We start from the raw sequence: 18,755 nt of genomic DNA, 5'->3' as shown, positions 1-18,755 counted from the left end.
GAAAAGCGGAAGCGGTGGCGTGAGGCCGTGGGCGGCGGAGGTCGGGCTCGGCTGCGCCCCGGCGGCTCCGCGCCCCGGGAGTGCGGAACGCCCGCGGGAATGCCGCCGGGGCCGGGCCGGGGCCGGGGCCTGGGCCTGGAGCGGTGTGCGAGCACAACATCGGCCTTCAGACGCTCAAGTGTCCAAAACTCAGCGCTGTTTAATTAATCTTGCGCTGAATTTGCCCCGCAAGGAGGTAGTTTGAGAACAGTTTACTTAAAATTTATGGTGTCTCTGGAAGTTGGCTAATGTTCTAAAGGAATGGTCGCCTTCATGGTGTCTCAGTGGTAAATCACACGCGTGGTGTAGACCCTCCGTGAGGCGAAGTTAAAGTCTCCAGTGTTTGCTGTTCTAAAGTCTTTTCCACATGAGGAAGGTTTTGCAAGAAATTACCGGTTTATTTGGTCTGGCTCAGTTTTATCTGCCATAGCAATGCTGAGTTCGGTGCTGTAGTTTGGATATGGTGAAATTACCTCAGTTGCAAAATACCGCTCTGAAATGCAATATTTACAAATTATGATCGCATCCTGTTTGAAGTGATCTGTAGGTCACCCATTGTAAGTAAGATAGGAATTTGGTTTTGCCTTTCTTCAAAATATTTACATGTTGTACTCATTCGGTAAGAAAATTGATAGTTTCCTAAACAGGGCTCATTCTTGATAGAGCTGGAATTCTGTTAATTACTGGAAAAAATAAATACGGCTTGACTCAGTACTGGTGTTTCCTTTCTGTACTAATCTCTCATCAGGTGTGTATTGATATTTCAGTTGGTTCATCCAGTCCTTCCTTTCTTCTCCATTAAATCATTTCCTACTATACTTTCATTCTGCGGTCTTCCTGATTCCAAACAGATTAGTCAATCTAAATCCAACTCCTTTCCACCTCAGCTGATTTTTTTTCATTGCCTACTGACAGTATCAAATCATTACTAAAAATTAAGACTTACCTCATAACCAGTTTAGCCTTTTGTTTAGCTCCAATCTTATGGGACATTCCTCATTCCTGAGTACATGGGAGTTACTGCAATTTAATTCCGTTACTATATTCAGCCAGCATTTTGACAACTCAACAGCAAAGGAAAACATTTTTACTCTTTCCTTCCTCCCTGACTTCCCTAGATTAATAAGGTTGCTTTTTAAAAATCCCTTATCCTGAAGTTGAACATAGTATTTTATTTTAAATCCACATTGACACAGTCATTTCATCTTTGGATGAATTATAATGTGTACAATAATAAGACCTAGAATACAAAAAAAATTACTATTCTGGATAAATATTAATAACACTGCATGTGACTTTTTTTTATGAAAGCCTTGTGTGTGGTCCAAACAAAAATAGGAAGAGCAAGGATATGGATAATGTGAGCAGTCTTCATTTGCTACATATGTCTGTACAATAAATCCATAGCCAGGAAGCTCAATAGCCTCAAAAATATTTGTTCCCTGCCTGTCACCTGTTTGTGCCTATACTATTTAGTCAGGTTTTTTTTTCTTTTCATTAATGCTTTAATTCTCATTTAACCCATTTTGTTCTGCCTTTAGTACACACATAAGTTTCAACTAGACCTCTGCATCTAGAAAACCAACTTGTTTAGAGTTGGACAGTGCAGTAAATTATTAGCTTATGGTTCTATTTAACGATTATTTTTAATTCCTGATGAAGCAGATCTGTAAAAACATAGTCATGCATTTCTTGTTTTCTAGATTTGATCTCTTATTTACAATTTACCTGAGAGCCCTAGAATGTTGCAAAACTTTGTTATAGCACAGTAACTAAAATGCTTCTAATCTGTGAACATTGACTAGAGTGGCTTTAGCTTGAGACACACAAATCTGAATAGTAACTCTACTGCAAGAAGTCACAAACTCAGGCTGTGTTTCTTTTTTTATAATTTATGTGTCTGAGTATGTATAAATATTGGTGAAATCTGTGACAAAATAAATTAATGTCAAGTGCTTCTATCGACTGGAGGAAAACTTAAAATTAAGTTTAAAATATGTTTTATATTACTGCATGTATAATCTGCTGGGTTTTTATCCGCAGAACAGGTATTGCAGGCTTTGCCTCTCTAAGAGGTCTCAACCAGTATCTGAAAAGACAGCATTTAGGGGTGTGACTCACAAACAGGGACAAAGTACTTTGAGGTGTCTCCTGCGGTTACGCTGCCTGCAGAGCTGGCATGGCCTGGAAGCAGCTTCTGAACCACCATGATTTCTGTTTCAGCATTTTGAAGCAAACGAGGCAGGTCTCAGTTTGTCTTTAAATACAAGCCTGGAGTTACCTGTGCAGGTGGGGGGGGAAAGCGCCTGCTCGGGGACAGTAAAGTCAAGATGCATCTCTCTTCATGAGCCCAGGTCCTTAGTCTTCTGTGTATGTGCTGGTTTGGAAGGAGTTAAAGCCATCGTATTGCAAATCATCAATGACTGCATACTCCATCAGTCTACCAGCATGAGTCACACAAGCCAATCATGATACCAGTTTTCTCTTGTAGATATTTATCTGCGAGAGATGCTTTAATGAGGGTGAGATCTAACACAGTGTAACAACTCATATTTAAATCACAGTGGTTAAACTGTGTGTCGTTTGTGTGCATGCCAAGTTATCCTTACAGAAGAAATATTTTGTAAAGGAAGTAAATGGGAGTGCTACTCAGTCACTCCAGAAGGTAATTTCTTTTGAAGAAAAGGTTGCGATTTTAAGACTTTTTACATCTTCCCCAAGTGATACCTTCTGAGGATTTTGTTTCTAGAGAGTCTTCATTCTGTGATGGAGTTTTGTAGGTGTTTTGTAGATGAGGTGTGCATGAAGCACACACCGTCGCCCATTCTGGACAAAATTTCTAATGCATGGTTGACTGTGATGAGGAGAGCTGTACTTGACAGTCCATCAGGATCTGGCTAGTCCCTTCCAGTCTTCTGTGCCTAAGCGCGTTTGTGATGCAGATAGCTGTCCAATGACCTGGAATGAGACAGCCTATTCATTTCTGACAAACAGCCTTCAGATAGTAATGTCTTTTCATTACTAAAATGAGGAAAATAATGGCAGAGATATGAAAGGCTTGCATCTTGTCACCAGTTCCCTCGAACCATTTGATTCTCTATGCATAAAAGCATCATAATTTGTGTGTATGTGCATGGACACACGCAGCCGTGTGCGTGAGAATGCACAGGAACGCACAGGAGAACTCTGGCTGAAGAAACGGAGCTATCTTGGTAAGCAGAGTACTCATTATTGATCATAAAAGGTAGCTTCTCAAATTGATAGATAGAACTTGATGAAGGAATGGGGATTTCTCCACTCCATGTATGCACTCCACATATGCACACATATGCTTTTTGTTTATTGTACTTTGCAGGTCTCTCTACATCCTACACAGGCAAAACTTATTTTAACGTGTTGTCTGTATCTAAAAGCTAAGATGAAAGGAGAAGAAATAAACTTTTTTTTTTGCCTAAATTGTGCAATCAAATGTTTTCATTTCTTCAGATTATTTTTTTCAGATTTTTTTTAAAGGAAATAAAAAATCTTATGATAATTTTAACACTGGAGTTATTTTCCAAGTCAGATTCCACAGCTATACGTGCATGCTTTTTGTAATTTATTTTTTTTATTTGTACATCTAAATCATAGAGATAATTTATTCTAGTATTTCTGCACAAAATTGTGTGCTTGTGATGCCATTTTTATGAGAAAAATTTATGAATAAAATTTTGGAAGCAATCTTTGGGACTGTTGGGAAAATACTTACCAAAAAGGCTAGTGATATTAGTGGACCTCCCCCCTACAAATGTGCACACCTGTTCCAAAACTGTGATTAATTATTGTCTCACAAATTACAGATAAAATTTGGAGGTTTATCTATGTTTCTTCCTCCATTAAAATGGGATTTTTTTTTTTCCCTAAATATATCTATTCCAGGTAAAAGCATTTTTGAGGGTTAGAGAAGTGTTTTCATATGTAAAACAATCCAGGCCATTCCTAAGAGTGCACAGAGATGCAATAATCATAACATCAGAAAGGGATTAACTATGTAGAAAGATTAGGTTAATAAAGGAGTCATTAGGATTAGGGGCCTATCCTGCAATAGGATCCATACCTATAAATTCTTCTTATATTTTTTCTGTCATGTATTGCTTAACAGTAACTCCAAACTCTGTCAGTGCTCCAGGTGTCATTTTACTGTCCTCCCATCCTCAGGTCCCACTGGAATATCTGCAGACATGTTAAGCCTCAGGTTTTTACTCTTCTAGGATGGATACGTGCACCTTGCTCATTTCTGAGAACAGGACTTACACTTCTTACCACTCATGACTAAATTATTAAAATAGTTTGTAAACAAGTTGTTCAAAACAGAGCACTATTAATTCAGGCTTCAGCAGGACTAAACACAAAGACGAAGCACAAAACTAGGAATTAAAAAGAAAAGCTGTGTATGTCTCTGCCATTATCTGTTTAGCTCGGACAGGCATGTTTTGCAGTTGGTAGCAACAAGGTGCATAGCTTTTGGTCTCCTGTGTTTCAGCTTGCTGTTTTTTTCATGGAAACATGAATGCCCATCAGCATTTCTTAGGTTTTTCCTCTTTCAGACCACAACCCTTTTTTAAGTAGCTTTAGGTTTGTTCTGCTCGTGAGGTTGGTCCTTGCTGAAGTGCCTCATTTTGAGGTGGAAGGACTTGTTCTTTCTTACCCTTACTGCTTCTAAGTTTTGAATCCAAAAATGACTAACTCATCTCATTGTTTTACTTTTGTGTATGCCTCAAAATATTGACATCTCTTCTTATTGCAGCTCTAATTTCAAGCATGGAGGAATACAATGGGGGAGGGGGAACAGAGCCACGCATGAAATGCAGAAGAGGTTGTATAGGCGGTATTCTCCCATTTAGTCATAAATGTCAGCCTAAGCTGCCATCCAACAGTAAAGATCCTGTCATACATTTCCACCTGGGCCCTCTTCTGTTGTAATTACCTGGTTCATTTTTTCTCAGAGACCCACTTGGGCTAGTTCAGAAGCCCAGGGAAGAGTGGAGAAGCCGTGTGCACTGCTGCAGCTGCATGGACCACATTCACCAATGTCCGTGATTCTTCTGTTTGAGTGAATCAGCAGAACTGCACTCCTGTTCTGGACGAAGAGACTTCTCCTTGCCCAGTGGAGGTGAGAAAGCTCTGAGACTGTCACAGTTCCAAACTGGAACTGTCTTGTCCTGTGGATTCATCCTGGACTTCTGTTCCCTGGAGGTGCCCTATGGACAAGAGCAGATCAAAGAGGAATTTACAGAGTAACAGGGGTAAAAGCTTTCTTGCAGATGAAGGACAATGCAAGAGAAGAGTCCTCCCTGCTAGCTGATGTATCCTTTGATATTTTCCATCATCTGAGGGGCTTGCAAAGATTTAGGGGAGAAAAGGTAGTCCTGCTCATCCTGTGCCCTTTCAAATGGATTATCTGTTTTGAAGAGTTGTGTGTAGGGTATAGTCAAGGCAAGAAGAGGATTTAACTCTTTGTGTCTGATATTCACAATTAAGGCTGTATTTTTGCCCAAGGGCAGCATGTCTCTTAGAAAAGCATCCAGTCAAAAAATTATATTTTTTGGTGAAGGTTTCTTTAAAGCAACCTAATTGCTCCCAGGACGCTTTTCTGCGGGAACTTCTTTGTCTGTTGCAGGAATTTTCCTTTTATTGTTCACTGATTTTTGTGAATTTGGTGTGTGATTCCACACAGCCCTCCCAATATAATTTAAAAACTATTTAAAATCATATGGGTTATCTATCTTGTCCTTTTCAAGGACAAGAAATGCCCCTACTACATCTTGTAACATTTATACTAATTTACACTACTAATAATACATATTTGGCAAAAATTGGGAATTTTGTTTTCAGTTCTTTAGCTTTTACAGTTACAATTTTAGTGTTCCATATGGTTTCCTTACTGGCAATGCTTCTGAAGCTCTAGATAACACTATACACAAATTATCAATCTTCACTTAGTTTAGAAATTAATTCTCAGTATCAGGTCTAATTAGAGAAGATACATTTAGTATAGAAATCTAAACTTCTTTGTGTATGGAGTAAATCACAATACACAAGGAAAACAAGGTCAGTTTCTTGAGATTCAGGTGATGATAGTAGAGGTGGCTTTTCTTTCAGGAAATAATTAGGCGTAAACAATGATTAATATCAGCACAATAAACTCGGATTTTTTTGTATCACTGTCATGAAGGATTTAGATGGTATCACCCATGAATGGTATATAGCCAGTTTATTCAAGTTGTTAATAATATGAAGCACCACCTATTCAGCTTGCCTTTTCATAAAAGAAAACAGCATATCTTTAAATATCTATGAGGTTGCTGACTCAGATACCTATTTTTGGTTTTCATATTTTTTTCCCTTTCACTTTTCTGCATCAAAATACACTGTTTTTACACAAAGAGCTACACTGTGTCATTCTGTGAATTTCCCATATGTTTTTTTTCAGCGTGCGCTTTCTCAGAGGAGCTGAGATCTTAGGAGAGGGTATTTGCATTATACCCTGGTAAAGCACCAGGCAAGGACCAACTCCTCAGAACTGGAATGAAGAAATAGCTTTTGCGGTAGTTGCTGTATTTCCAGTGCATAAACCTCAAGAGCATTTTGGCCAATAAATCTGTGATCCAAATAGAGAGTCAGATGGAAAACATTACAGCAACTGTTTTCTGGCATGAAAGAAAATAACCCAGAACTTCTATTTCAAAAAATTACCTTTTTTTTGCTTGCTTTTCAAAACATGAAAGATTCCAGTTTTTTAGCAAGCAGATTGTGATAAATGCTGTGCTTTTTTTGATAGCCTTCTCCATTGAAAATTGCATGTGGCACATTTATATTCTGCAGTGCAGTGGCATTGCGTGGATTAATATTTATTTAGATTTAGATTAAGCTGTTTTGTGTCATTAACATGAGCAGATTTCTTCTTAGCTTTCAAAGACCCACAGTTAGTCTTCATTAAGTGCAGAATCTCCTTTTCACATCAGTGTGGGAAATCAGACAGGAGAAAGCAGATTTCAGTGTCTCCTGGTCCAGCTCAAGATGTGTCCTAATCCTGCTGGTAGCCAGATTATTTAGGAAGCTCTCATTCTACATTAAAGAAATGGTCACGCGCTTCCCTTTGTCCTCTCTTCCTTCAATGTGTTGTCAGGATGGTATGAAAGAAACTGTTAAATACAAGTCACAAATAAAAAAAATATATTAAAAAAAGCCCATAGGCCAATTTTGCTCTTCTGAGCTGTATTAACCTTATGTTTTGGTATTGGGCAAATTTCTGATAATGTTCTCAAACTAATTAGCATGCGGGAAGAAAACGGTGAGTAGATCTGTGGGTTTTGTTTACTCTTCCAATTCCCAAAATCCTCCAAGGAAATTAAACTGCCTGATAATGTGAAAGCTATTATTTATTAGATAGTTTGTGATTATTTGTGTGAGGAAAAAAATACGGAGTTTTACTCATGGGATGCATGCAAAAGATTAGAGATTTTTTTATCTTATATTCTGTGTTTTGGCAATAAACAGTCTTAAATACGTGCAGATCTGGGCTGGCTTTTAGGAGGCTTTGATAACTTCTATGTATACTTTTTTTTCTTTTTTTTTTTCTCCTCACAGAAATACTCTTGATTCCTGCACCCCATATTCAAATCTGCTGAGATCAACAAAAAAGAAATGATAAAATTTTTTCTTATGGTAAACAAACAAGGGCAAACAAGGCTCTCTAGGTATTATGAGCATGTAGAAATTAATAAACGCACAATGCTGGAAGCTGAAGTAATCAAAAACTGTCTTTCCCGTTCAAAGGATCAGGTAAGTTTTGTAGTCTCTCCCCTAGCCATCTTTTTTGATCAAAATCTCACATCTTTCATGTCAATAATTCTGAAAACACATCAGTTTGCTTTGCCGGTCATTATTTCATTTCTATCCATGAAGAAAAATATTCTGTTTCTAGATTATGTGTTCACTCAGATGAACTGTTATTCTGCATTGAATAGATCTGTTTCTCTGAGGCTTACAGAGATTTTGGGGTTTTGTGTATCACTGTCATGAAGATTCCTCTTCTTCGTTTGAAGTCAGAAGTCCAGGAAGAATTCATTCCCATTAATTGCTTCTCAATAGAGAGGTATTACTCCTGCTTTGCCAGAAGGTGGTAGGGATATTACTGACAGCTCCAAGTTTAAATAAAAAACTTAGGAGAAGGGATTTCAAATCATGAAAGCACTATTTAAAACACAGAGTTTTTTGCAGATACAAATTTTTAGGCCTCTGTGTTTGGCATTTTTATTTTTAAGAAGTGTTCACACTTTCTGCAAGAAAAGCCATTGGTTCTTTAAGAAAAGTAGCCAACTTAGCAAAACTTTTAAATACATTGACTTGCATTGGAGGAGAAATCCATGACCTGGGATGCGAGTGGGGGTTTCTGGTTTGTGCTCTGAAGTCAGCTGCTTTATTTTTCATTAATTACACGTGCCCTTGAACAGTGGTCCTCACATATTTCATTCTAGAAAACTGCAGAAAAAAAAATAGCAGTTCCTATGAAGTACCTTAGTTCACAGAATGGACAGGCTAAAGACATTAACTGTCTCCATACTGCTTGCAAGTGGATCTCCAAACTGAAACTTCACCAAAAGAGCTAAGGGAATGCTGCCATTTCAAGGACTAAGCAAAATAATACTTAAAAAAATGAAGGCGGCACCCTTGTAAAGCAGGGTATAACAGCACCATCTGCTGGCTTCTGTCTTCCTGTGAGACATGCAAATTGCCCCCCTGGGTCTAGAAGTCTAATACTCGTAATTTTTATATTAAAATACTGATAATTTTTTTTAAACATGAAAATTACCTTGAGGTTGTCTCTCTTGGAAGTGCTTCCAAATGAAAATTTAGGGGAAGTACTGACTTACAGAACTGAAGTGACTTGTTTGGCATTGTAAATTCCAGTTTTTCCATTTCAAAAGTGGCAGCGTGTTTTCTGCCAATAGATGAAAAGTTTTGTGTAAGAGCTATTCTACCAAATTTCTTTCAAGTCAAAATCGTTGGGTAGATCTTGGGAAATCCAGTCTTTGTGGGCCTTCCGAAATGAAAGCTCAGCCTCTTTGAGCAATCTGTGCTTTACAGTGTTGTATGTTTAAATGGCAGCTGCTACGTCTGACTCGTTTTGCTTCTGCCCAGTGCTCCTTCATTGAGTACAAGGACTTCAAGCTGGTTTACCGGCAGTACGCAGCCCTCTTCATAGTCGTTGGAATCAACGAGACAGAGGTAAGAAATTATATACACGTTTGAAATGAGAACTTGTAGTTGCCATGGGCAAGAACTCAGGTTTTTTTCCAGCATGGAATTTTGCAATAGCAATTACAGAATTTCAAGGAGTTATTGCAAAAAGACATTTTAATTTCTGTGAAGAGAAAATGTATTTTTGGCTTCATTCTATACCAATAGACTAAACTGTTATCATGGGGCAATCTTCATGAGCCTTATACTGATTCTGCTTCTATATTTATGTTTGATTAAACAAATTTATGTAGGGTGAGTTTTCTCAACAAATGTTAGCATTACAGCCAGATCAGCTGTCTCATCTGCAGTGACTTCCTAACTGCTCACTGATTTCAGCTTCCTTGGCCAAAGAAAGAAATTCTCATCCTGTCAGCTGGAAAGATGCCTATTTATTGTATTTTTTAAAAAAGCGGGGTGGGGTTGGGCGGGAGGGGGAAGGTATTTGCCTGAAAATTGACAAGTACTGTTATTTCATCTGTTCAGGCTGAGACTGGAAGGCTTTAGTGTTTACATTGATTACCAGTTCTCAGAAATCAATTCAAAGCTTATTGTTGGAGACTTTAATTGGGTGGGGTGGAAGGTAGCTGCTGACCACCACAGTGTCTTCAAGCCAGGTTATAACGGCATGCAATTTTGGCCAAATCCTTTTGGCTTTGCTACACCATACAAAAATTGCCCATCCTTACTCTGGTGGCCTCTGCTTGTGCACTTTGTTGTAGTTTTAGTCATTTTTCATACTGCACAAGCTGAAATAACACAAAGAATTCTATTACATTTTGTAGCTATTGATTTCATGTTCACTTGTTTTTAATTTAATTTCAGAATGAGATGGCAGTATATGAACTAATTCATAATTTTGTGGAAGTTTTGGACAAATACTTCAGCCGAGTGGTGAGTGAGACATTGAATCTATTATGAAATATTTCTTCTTTTTCAAAGCTTTAGTGAATATGTCATTTTGGGGAATAAATCAAAGGAGAAAAATTTTTTCATATTCATGTTGAATTTTGAATACTTTAGCATGAATATTACCACTGTGAAAAAAAAAAAGGAAGGAAAAAAAGAAAGAAAAAAAGAGCAGTATTAATTGATTTTTTCAAAGTAAAAGTAGATGTGGGTTATAAATCATCAGACAGGGAATACCAGAAATATTTCTGTTAGAAAAGCATGTTTTTATATGCTTATACTCAGGGGTTTCTTTGGGTCATCTACTCTTAAATTAGCCACTGGAATTTTATACATTTTAAATAAAGAGGTTTTTCTTTACAGTTCTTTTTTGCCGTTCGTAGCATTACATCCCCTAAATGAAGTTAATTCATGATAAAGATCGTGTAAGCATTAAGCAGGGAGCTGACATCACCCTCACTGAACAAGATCAGAAGGATGGAGCAAATGAAACCTCAAAAACCAGTCTGTACTTGCGCTCCCCACACTGTTGTCATGCAACAGCAGATATCTGATAAAACAGCTATTATATAGATAGTCAGTTTGTTAAGGATTCAACATCAGTCATGGCTCCAGTTAAAATGACGCTGTTCCTTTTGGTGGAGATTTTTTTGTTTGCTTGTTTTTACGAAGTTTGAAAATGCAGCATTATAATCCTGGTTAGAACATGTGCTATTTAATATAGGGTTTAGTAACAATCTTGTTAGAAACACATTTGCCTGAAACCATACTTCGGCACAATTTTGGTGTATCTGTGCTGAATGGTGTTGGATATCCCCCTCAGAAAAGAGGGCTGGATGGAGTTTCCTCCATAGTCCATGTACTCGAGGTAGGTTATTACGTTGGTAATTATACATACCAGAGACCAGTATGCAGGGTCTGTAACTGGTCTCCCAGTCCTAGTACCACGGCAGACACAGCAGAGCTCCCTCTGTGAATTCAAGGACATGCTTGAAAAAGTCATCTACACCCTTCACTGCATGGATGCCTGGCAAATGTCTTAGGCTGTTATCATCTCAGCTAACGTTGCACCAACCTCTTGTAACAGCTGGTACTAACTATATCACTTTCTGACTGCACTCAGTTCAGAATTTGTCTCTTAAAATTGTTACGATTGCAGTCCCAACCGAAGCACTGATAACCAGGAATGGAATTTGATCCTGGCAGTACAGGAATGCACAATAAATTTAGTCACATCTTAGTTATCTAATGGAGCTAATAGTTGCCAACCACTTCTCAAGTTTTATTTATTTTCTTCACTTGAGGCAAAGCAAAAATAGATGTGGTTCTTATACAGATAAATATAGTATATATAATTCCTTGACCACATATATAACCCAACCACTGATAGTTGTTAGAAATTTGCTGAATTCATCATGCAAGGGGCTTTTTTTATATTTTCCACAGTATTTCAGGTTTGAAACCAGGGGAACAAAAAGGGGAATGGTTAAAGACATCTCATGCCATTCTGTGGTTCTGTTTTTAATAGTATATAACATGATAAGTAGCAGAGCACTGAGGAAAAGGACTATAATTCTAGCTGGGGTTTCTGGCAGAAACCACAGAGCAAGAAAGTATAAGTCTGTACTATTATGGATTAATGTTCAAGATTTGCAGAATTTTAGCAGAATCCCAAAATATGATGATGACAATGGAGACAGAACTCTGGGAAAGGAAAGAACATCTGTCTCCTCTAGAAGGACATTTTGTCATCTATTATTTTTAGGCTTGTCAGCTTTAAAGATTCTCACATACTCTATTTATACCTAATGGAGTTTACAGAGCTTGAATTCAGATATCAGAGCAAACATTAACAGAATTAGGGGGAAAGCTTTCAGAGTTGTTTGCGAGATGTAATTCTGAGTCCTCTTCACTTTTATGTGGTTACCTGGGGAAAAACTCTGCATACTGTTCAGAATACCTGTTCCAGTGTTTTCAATTACTTTTTAATACTGAGGAAACTTAAACTTATCAGGCTCTTAATATTTTTGTGATGGATAAAAAAATTCAAATTGAAGAATAGAAGCCTGTAGACTAGAACTGGTCCCATTTAGAGCATCTTTAGACCATAGAAGTAATAGCAATTTTACCACTGGGAACTGTGCCTAAAACTCCAGTGTTAGACTGTGAATGGAAGCCATGTTAGCAAACTGAATTCTCTCTTTCAGCAGAGACTAGGGAAGCTCCACCCCAGCCGTGTAAGATCTTAACTGCTGAGGCTGTGATTAATTGTTTCTAAATTTAGACATTTAACTGAGGCACCTAAGTTAGAAGTTTGGTCATCCTAAGCTCCCATTACAGGCAGTGGAGACCGATGAGTATCTCGAGAAAGTGAGTCATGCCTCAAGTGTGCTGAGTCAACTCATCTCTTCTGTTGACTGCAGAGACACCACAAGGGCTTCTAACTCAGATATTTTGGTTAAATGAATAAAACTGCTTGGGGTAAATCCAGGCCAAGACTAGAAGGAAAGTGAAGTTGTATTACTGGGGCTGGAGAACAGTTAGAAGTGCTAAGGGTCCAAAGCTTGGAGTCCAAAGCTTCCCTCTCCTAACGTATCCAGCCATGGCTACCACAGCCATGGGTATATACAATGTCTAAATTTTGCTGTTGAAATTATTTGCAGCAACATTTTAAACTGTGTTTTTATATAAATTGTAAACTCAGCATTAAGATCCTGTTTTTGCAGATGGCAGAAAAGAGAATATGGGGCCGGAGCTGCCATGAGATGCTGGCTTTCCAACCGCTCACTCAGACGGCCCTGCCTGTATTCAAATTGTGACTTGTGGGTGATGTCAGTGGGTTTTTTTAAGTGACAATTTCAGAACATTAGCTTCTATTACGAAGACAGATAACACATCAAAGGCAAAGCAGTGCTGCAGGAAAGAGCATGTAATTGTACAGACCAGAACAGAAATCTGAATTGCTCTGAAATTTTGTATCGTTATTTTGCGCACTTTCTTTATGCTCTGAAGGGACATGTAATGTTCAATGACTATAAGATGAAAGATCAAATTGTAGCTAATGGTTGTCTACCTTTTTTCCTTGCAGAGTGAATTAGATGTATCCTTTTCAGTACCAGAAATCCATTTGTCTATCTCCTTGTGGTGTATGTTCCAGTTCATACTGTCTTCATAGCACTGACTGTCAAACACACAAGACAATGCAGAGGCTTCACAAGTTTTGCACCTACAGTAAGTAGCAGCTCTCTGAAAGCATGGCCCATATTCACAAGGGTCACCTGTTGAAATCCTCAGTCATTAAGATAAGCCTTGCACCATTTAAAGTAAGACAGGCAGAGCTTGTTTAGAGAGAATTAAGTACCATTAACACCTAGACATGAAAAGTTATATTCATGGGGAAACTTTAAGACTTAGCTAATTATTAGTTCAGGGGTTTACTTTTTTTCTTCATGTTTACAATAAGATAGATATTGAAATGAGTGCAGTAATAAGAGCTGAATGTTACAGGTGTGTCATGAGTCAAATAGCAGTAGCATCATTGTAAGATTAGGTTTGTGCTTTGACCTTGCTTCATGAAAGTCCAGGTGAGTTTTACTTTCTATATCAAGGGAAAGAGAGAAAGGCCTGGGAGGAAGAAATTTAGGAAACTAGCCATTGCCACAGATACCTTTTTCTTTTCCTGCCCCTACCTTTTACACAGCTGTTTTTCATGTGTATGATTTGCAGAGTATTAACTAAAATATTTTTTAAAATGAACTAAAGCCAAATACAAACAATTAAGCACAACTAGCAAGTAAATAAAATACAATACTGAATTCAAAGAAAATTAATCCAGGAGAATGTACCGCAAAACAGTCTTCCTCCTTGGTTCTTCCAATCCCACTGCCTGCTCGCTCTACTCCAGCAATCCTTATGCCTGTGGTTGCTGTTGGTTAAATGTAGAGCTACTGGTGGAAAGAATTTCAATTATACACCTGAAATACCAGGTTGCCACCCTGGAATCAAAAGTAATTTAGTTATTTAACATATGAAGAACATAGAAATATTCTATGATTTTTCTTGTAATTGTTCTTACTTCTTTACTGAAAAAAATAATCTAAAAAGAAATAATTAATTTCACTTTTGTAAATATTTTAATGCTTGCTACATGCTGGAGCTCTGTCTCACTTACTGAACTTAAATCTATATGCATGTATATACTGTCTGTATTTCCTGCCTGCCTTTGGTCATCGTTTTCATACCAAGAGGAATCTCCTGTAGTTACATGCTTACAGCTACACCAGTAGCCCCATTACTGGCTATATTATACATTTCAGGAGCAATTTTAAAATAAAACATTTTATTTCTATATATGTACAAAATAACTCTCCCATTTAGGAAAAGTGGCTTTTCATAAGTTGAGAGGATATGTAAAGTAGTTGAAATGAAGTGAGATACCCTCAACCTTAAATGTAAAGCAGAGGTGTAAGGATGAAGAAGTGGGCTGTTCAGGGTTGTATTTGTTTTTGACAACAGCTTGAATAGCTGGCCCAGAAGAACACGTAAGATCTGGACTACAGGCGTCTTAGACAGATGTTAATGCAGCACAAGCAACAATCCATCAATATGACTTTCACAGTGTGCAAAATGATATCCCCCACCCGGGATTAAACCATTTCCTTTGCCAAACAGGCTTAAGCTCACTCTGACGTTCAGTAGAGTTAGTCTGAATGCGAAGTATCTGATGGAGGAAGTACTGTCTGAATGTCTCCAACAGCAAACACCAAGTAGTATTTACAGAATCTTTGTATACAGAGTATCTGGTGGGTGACTGTCACCATTTCCTGTCTCCATGCTATTACTTTTGTGTACAGATCCATGGGAAGTTTATTTCAAAAGTGATAGTGGCTATTCTATATAGCAAGTAGTGTTTACTAACATGAAAAAAACAGTAGGAAATCACATGAAACCAAAACCCATGAAAAATAGATCATAATCATTGAAGGCTGTTCACTCACGTGCAGAGCAAACCCCCAGTAAAGCTACAGGCTGAGACCATCCTGCAGTTGCATGTGCCCCCGTGGCTACAGCTTCCCCGGCTGCAGCGCGGGACGCAGTGTTCCTGGCAGCACAGCTCCTGCTGCTGAGGCTCCAGCTTTTATTTAGGCCCAAACACCCAAACTGAGGCAGGGCAGTGGCATCTGGCCCCAGCCGGCAGCCAGCTGCCAGGAAGGGCACCTTGGGCACAAGGCAGAGACTGGGTCCAATCTGAATCCTGCCCAACAGGATTCATACGTAATATGTACATATGACATAGGTGTGTGTGATGCTAAACAACTGCAAAGTTATCTCACACACTGCACAAATGAGCACTGATTAGCTACTGGCCAACTGAGTAACTTCTTCAACTCTATAAAGCAGCCACAGTTTTTACAGAAGCTTTTGTGTGTGAATTGTAAAGCATTTAGCCGTTTCAGGATGTCCGCTTTCATTCCAAGAGTTGGTAACATACCTAAGGGTACCCGTGACAGAATGACATGACATTTCTAAAGTTGTTTGGTTTGTGTTTAGAGTATCTGTAAGTGGTGGTGTTGGGCCAGCTGAATGAACAAGAGCTGAAATTTTCCCAGGGGTGCGGCTTCCCAATGTGTCGGTAGCATTAGATGGGCCTCGCTTCTGTGTATGAAATAAGTGGGTGGGATTTTTGGTAACTCTAACGCTCCAGCTTGGATGGTGTAAGAGCCACTTTCTTGGTGCAATGATGACAAAAGAGACTACAAAAATGCAAGTGTTGCCACAGCAGCTTTGTAGGGAACGACATGCTGGTAAGCATGAGAGTTTCTAAACTTACAAAAAGTTGACTTTTCTAGTGCTTGAGCTGGTGAAGCAAAGCTTACTTAAAGACACATTATTATTAACTTACAGAAGAAACAGATACTTACGTTCCTCTTGTGGGAGGGGAGGGGGAAGACAGGGTGCTCTAGGACCAAGCATTTGAAGAATGTTGTTTTGATCCAAAAAAAACCATTACATTCCATTGCAACTAGCTGCTGCTGCTCCTAGGATAGATAAAAAGCTTTGATACAGGGAATGCTTCATGTGAATCAACTGTATTCTTCAGTCCCCCGTGGAATAACACTTTCAGAATACAGTGCATTTATGTAGTAAGAAAATTGAATGATGAATTTATTCCAAGAATTTATAAGGATACAGTTTAGTTTGTACTTTAAAATAAGTGGGTAAAATGGAAGCCTATAAGGATTAGCTTAAAACTGTTGTTCTAGAATATCACAGAACTTAAACCATTTGTCTCCTCTTTAATGTCAGCATAGTCATTTGAGGAAGAAATGGTCAGAAAGCATTAAATGCATCTCAGTGCCTAAAATTTGCCTGCCATTAGAAAGGCTAAATACTTAAAGCAAATGTTAGCAAAGATAAAATCAGAGTGTGTGACTCTAGCCTAAGAAAAGAAGCGACTCCAACTGATCTTGAGTTGAAGATGAACATCCAGGGTGGAAATCAAGGTTTTGTACTGTTGTATATTCAGTAACAAACCATCTGCCCCGTATGTACCCGTGCTGTAATCTACAGAGCTTGTGTTTGTGCTGCTGGGTGTGTTACCTGATCACAAGGTGTTGGCTGCACTTTATCATCTTCTAAGCCTGTACACACCCTGAATTACTTGCCTGGAAAATATGAGATATCTTAAAATGTCTCTATATGAAGAAGTTACTTACTACATGCAAGTCCTAAATGTGCCTTTTTCCTTTCCTTCCCCTCTCCCCTGCTTAACTATCTGCCTGTATGTTTTGGGGAAGGACATGCAAGACCGTGTCACATTTAGCTCCTGTACATGCCACAAAATCTCTTTGTGATAGTAGAAAGTACCCTTAAAATGACCAGAAGCCAGTGTAACATTTAAATACCAGGTGTAGGTGCCATTTACCTGTAGTGTGAGGTACGAGCAGCAGCAGCTGGATCTGGCAGTAAAAGGGCTCACCTTTTGCCCAAGCTGACAACTTGTTAAGGATATTTCTGAGCTGGGTCCTCTGAAAACTTTTATTACAGATGCAGAGATTAACACGTTTTCATCTACATACTTGTTGAAAAATCCCTGTTAGCCTCTGCACGGAACTAGTGAAAGTCCCTTAGTCCTCTTTTGTGGGCAGCCCGAATTCTTACTGGAAGTGGGACCTTAAATGAGAGCTCTGGGTGGAGCACACAGCAGTGCACACACCAAATAGAGCTTTTTCCTGTTGCCAGTTGCTCAAACTGGTTTGCTTTCCTGCTTTTCAGCTGGGTGTGGATTTATGGCTCAAGGGCTTTAAACCCAGAAACCTGGGGTCACCTGCCAAAGGAGAGACAGGTGGGGAGGATGAGCCTCGCCAGGCTCAGGGATACGGATCCCTCCCTGGCCAGGCATTCAGAGGGGAAGATGACAAGATGTAACTGTAGAGCACCATCATGAGACTTAGAGGGAGGGGAAAAAAGCCAAGGTTGCTCCCTCTGCAGCCTGACTGCTTGCCAAGAGCAGCACGGTAAAGGGAGGTGGGGAAGGAACCGAAAAAGGAAGACGGGCCATTAGGTTGAGGGTAGAGAGTAAAGAGTGCTTTGGGACCTCCCAAAACCAAGATGATAGGTCTTTCAGAATGATATTAGTATCCCCATTCAAACTGCAGGTGAAATCTCTGGTCCCGGAATGGTGACTGAGATGAATGGGTTACAGACAGACAGAAATCACACCACTGTTTTCTGTAATGGAGTAAGCCAGTTTTGAAATAACCTGGACTGCCCTGCAGGGGAAGTGATGGCTCATTTAACCATGTTGGGTTGGAGTGGAACAGCTGCAAGACACTTGCTGGTGTGAGTTCAGTTTTCCTTTGACATGGTGTCAGCTCCTTAGGAAATGCAGCAAGGGAAAAAGCACTGCAAAGTGTGTTTAAGTGTTTTCTGTCCTCTACATGTTTCAGGCAGGCAATATTTCTACTGTAACATTTGAGAAGAGACCAAGCCAGTCATCATTGTCTGAAGTAATGACTTGGGCTTCCAAATCTGAGAAAAAGGATCACAGAAAAATTCCTCTGCATTCCTAAGGACTGGCTTCAGCCCTGGTTCTCTAGAACTTCCGAATCATGAGATGGGTCTGGCTTTCAGTGCTCACTGCAGGGAAAATAAGGCTCGTAACTCAGATAGAGGAATTCCCTTCTCAAAGCCAAGTGCTAAAAAAACTAGGCACGGGAATGTTCAGTGTTACTTCACTTAGGTCGGAATTCAAGACACAGATTTAAGATGGTTCACTTTCATGAGCTTGCATCGTTGCAGCTCTGGTGGTTTAAGGGGTTGGCTTCCCACCACTTGCGTTCATCATTGAGGATCAGACAGATATAGAAGTGTGTGGCTGCTGTCAGATGCAGTTCTGTGCTCCCACTGTTCCTGCTCTCCGGCAGCCGCAGCCCGCTGTAGCTACAGCCACTGGAACTCGTGAGACAGAGCAGGCCTCTCAAATGCTTGACCGAGTTAAAAAAAAAAAAAAAAAAAAAAAAAAA

The 18,755-nt window shown here is 39.2% G+C and overlaps 1 protein-coding gene across 3 annotated transcripts in view; it reads left to right on the top strand.

Annotated features, from left to right (window-relative positions):
- Window positions 1-5,053: 5,053 nt before the first annotated feature.
- The window catches only part of AP4S1 (adaptor-related protein complex 4, sigma 1 subunit), a 16,306-nt gene continuing 2,604 nt past the window's right edge, over window positions 5,054-18,755 (top strand). Inside the window, exons 1-5 of one of the 3 annotated variants that reach the window (XR_001411988.1) lie at window positions 5,054-5,191; window positions 7,669-7,863; window positions 9,190-9,309; window positions 10,147-10,215; window positions 13,319-13,461. Coding sequence is in view for 2 of the 3 variants with exons in the window: in XM_014941692.1 (XP_014797178.1) it covers window positions 7,726-7,863; window positions 9,190-9,309; window positions 10,147-10,215; window positions 13,319-13,330 (339 nt within the window). In the remaining variant the exon portion in view is untranslated. The remainder of the gene's footprint in view (window positions 5,192-7,668; window positions 7,864-9,189; window positions 9,310-10,146; window positions 10,216-13,318; window positions 13,462-18,755) is intronic. The other 2 variants (XM_014941694.1, XM_014941692.1) reach the window with 2 other exon arrangements.

Source organism: Calidris pugnax, unplaced genomic scaffold (genome assembly GCF_001431845.1).
Source record: "Calidris pugnax isolate Ruff unplaced genomic scaffold, ASM143184v1 scaffold56, whole genome shotgun sequence".
NCBI classification, from domain to species: Eukaryota; Metazoa; Chordata; class Aves; order Charadriiformes; family Scolopacidae; genus Calidris; species Calidris pugnax.
The sequence above is the reverse complement of the archived record's forward strand: the minus strand, read 5'-3'. Positions and strand labels throughout refer to the sequence as shown.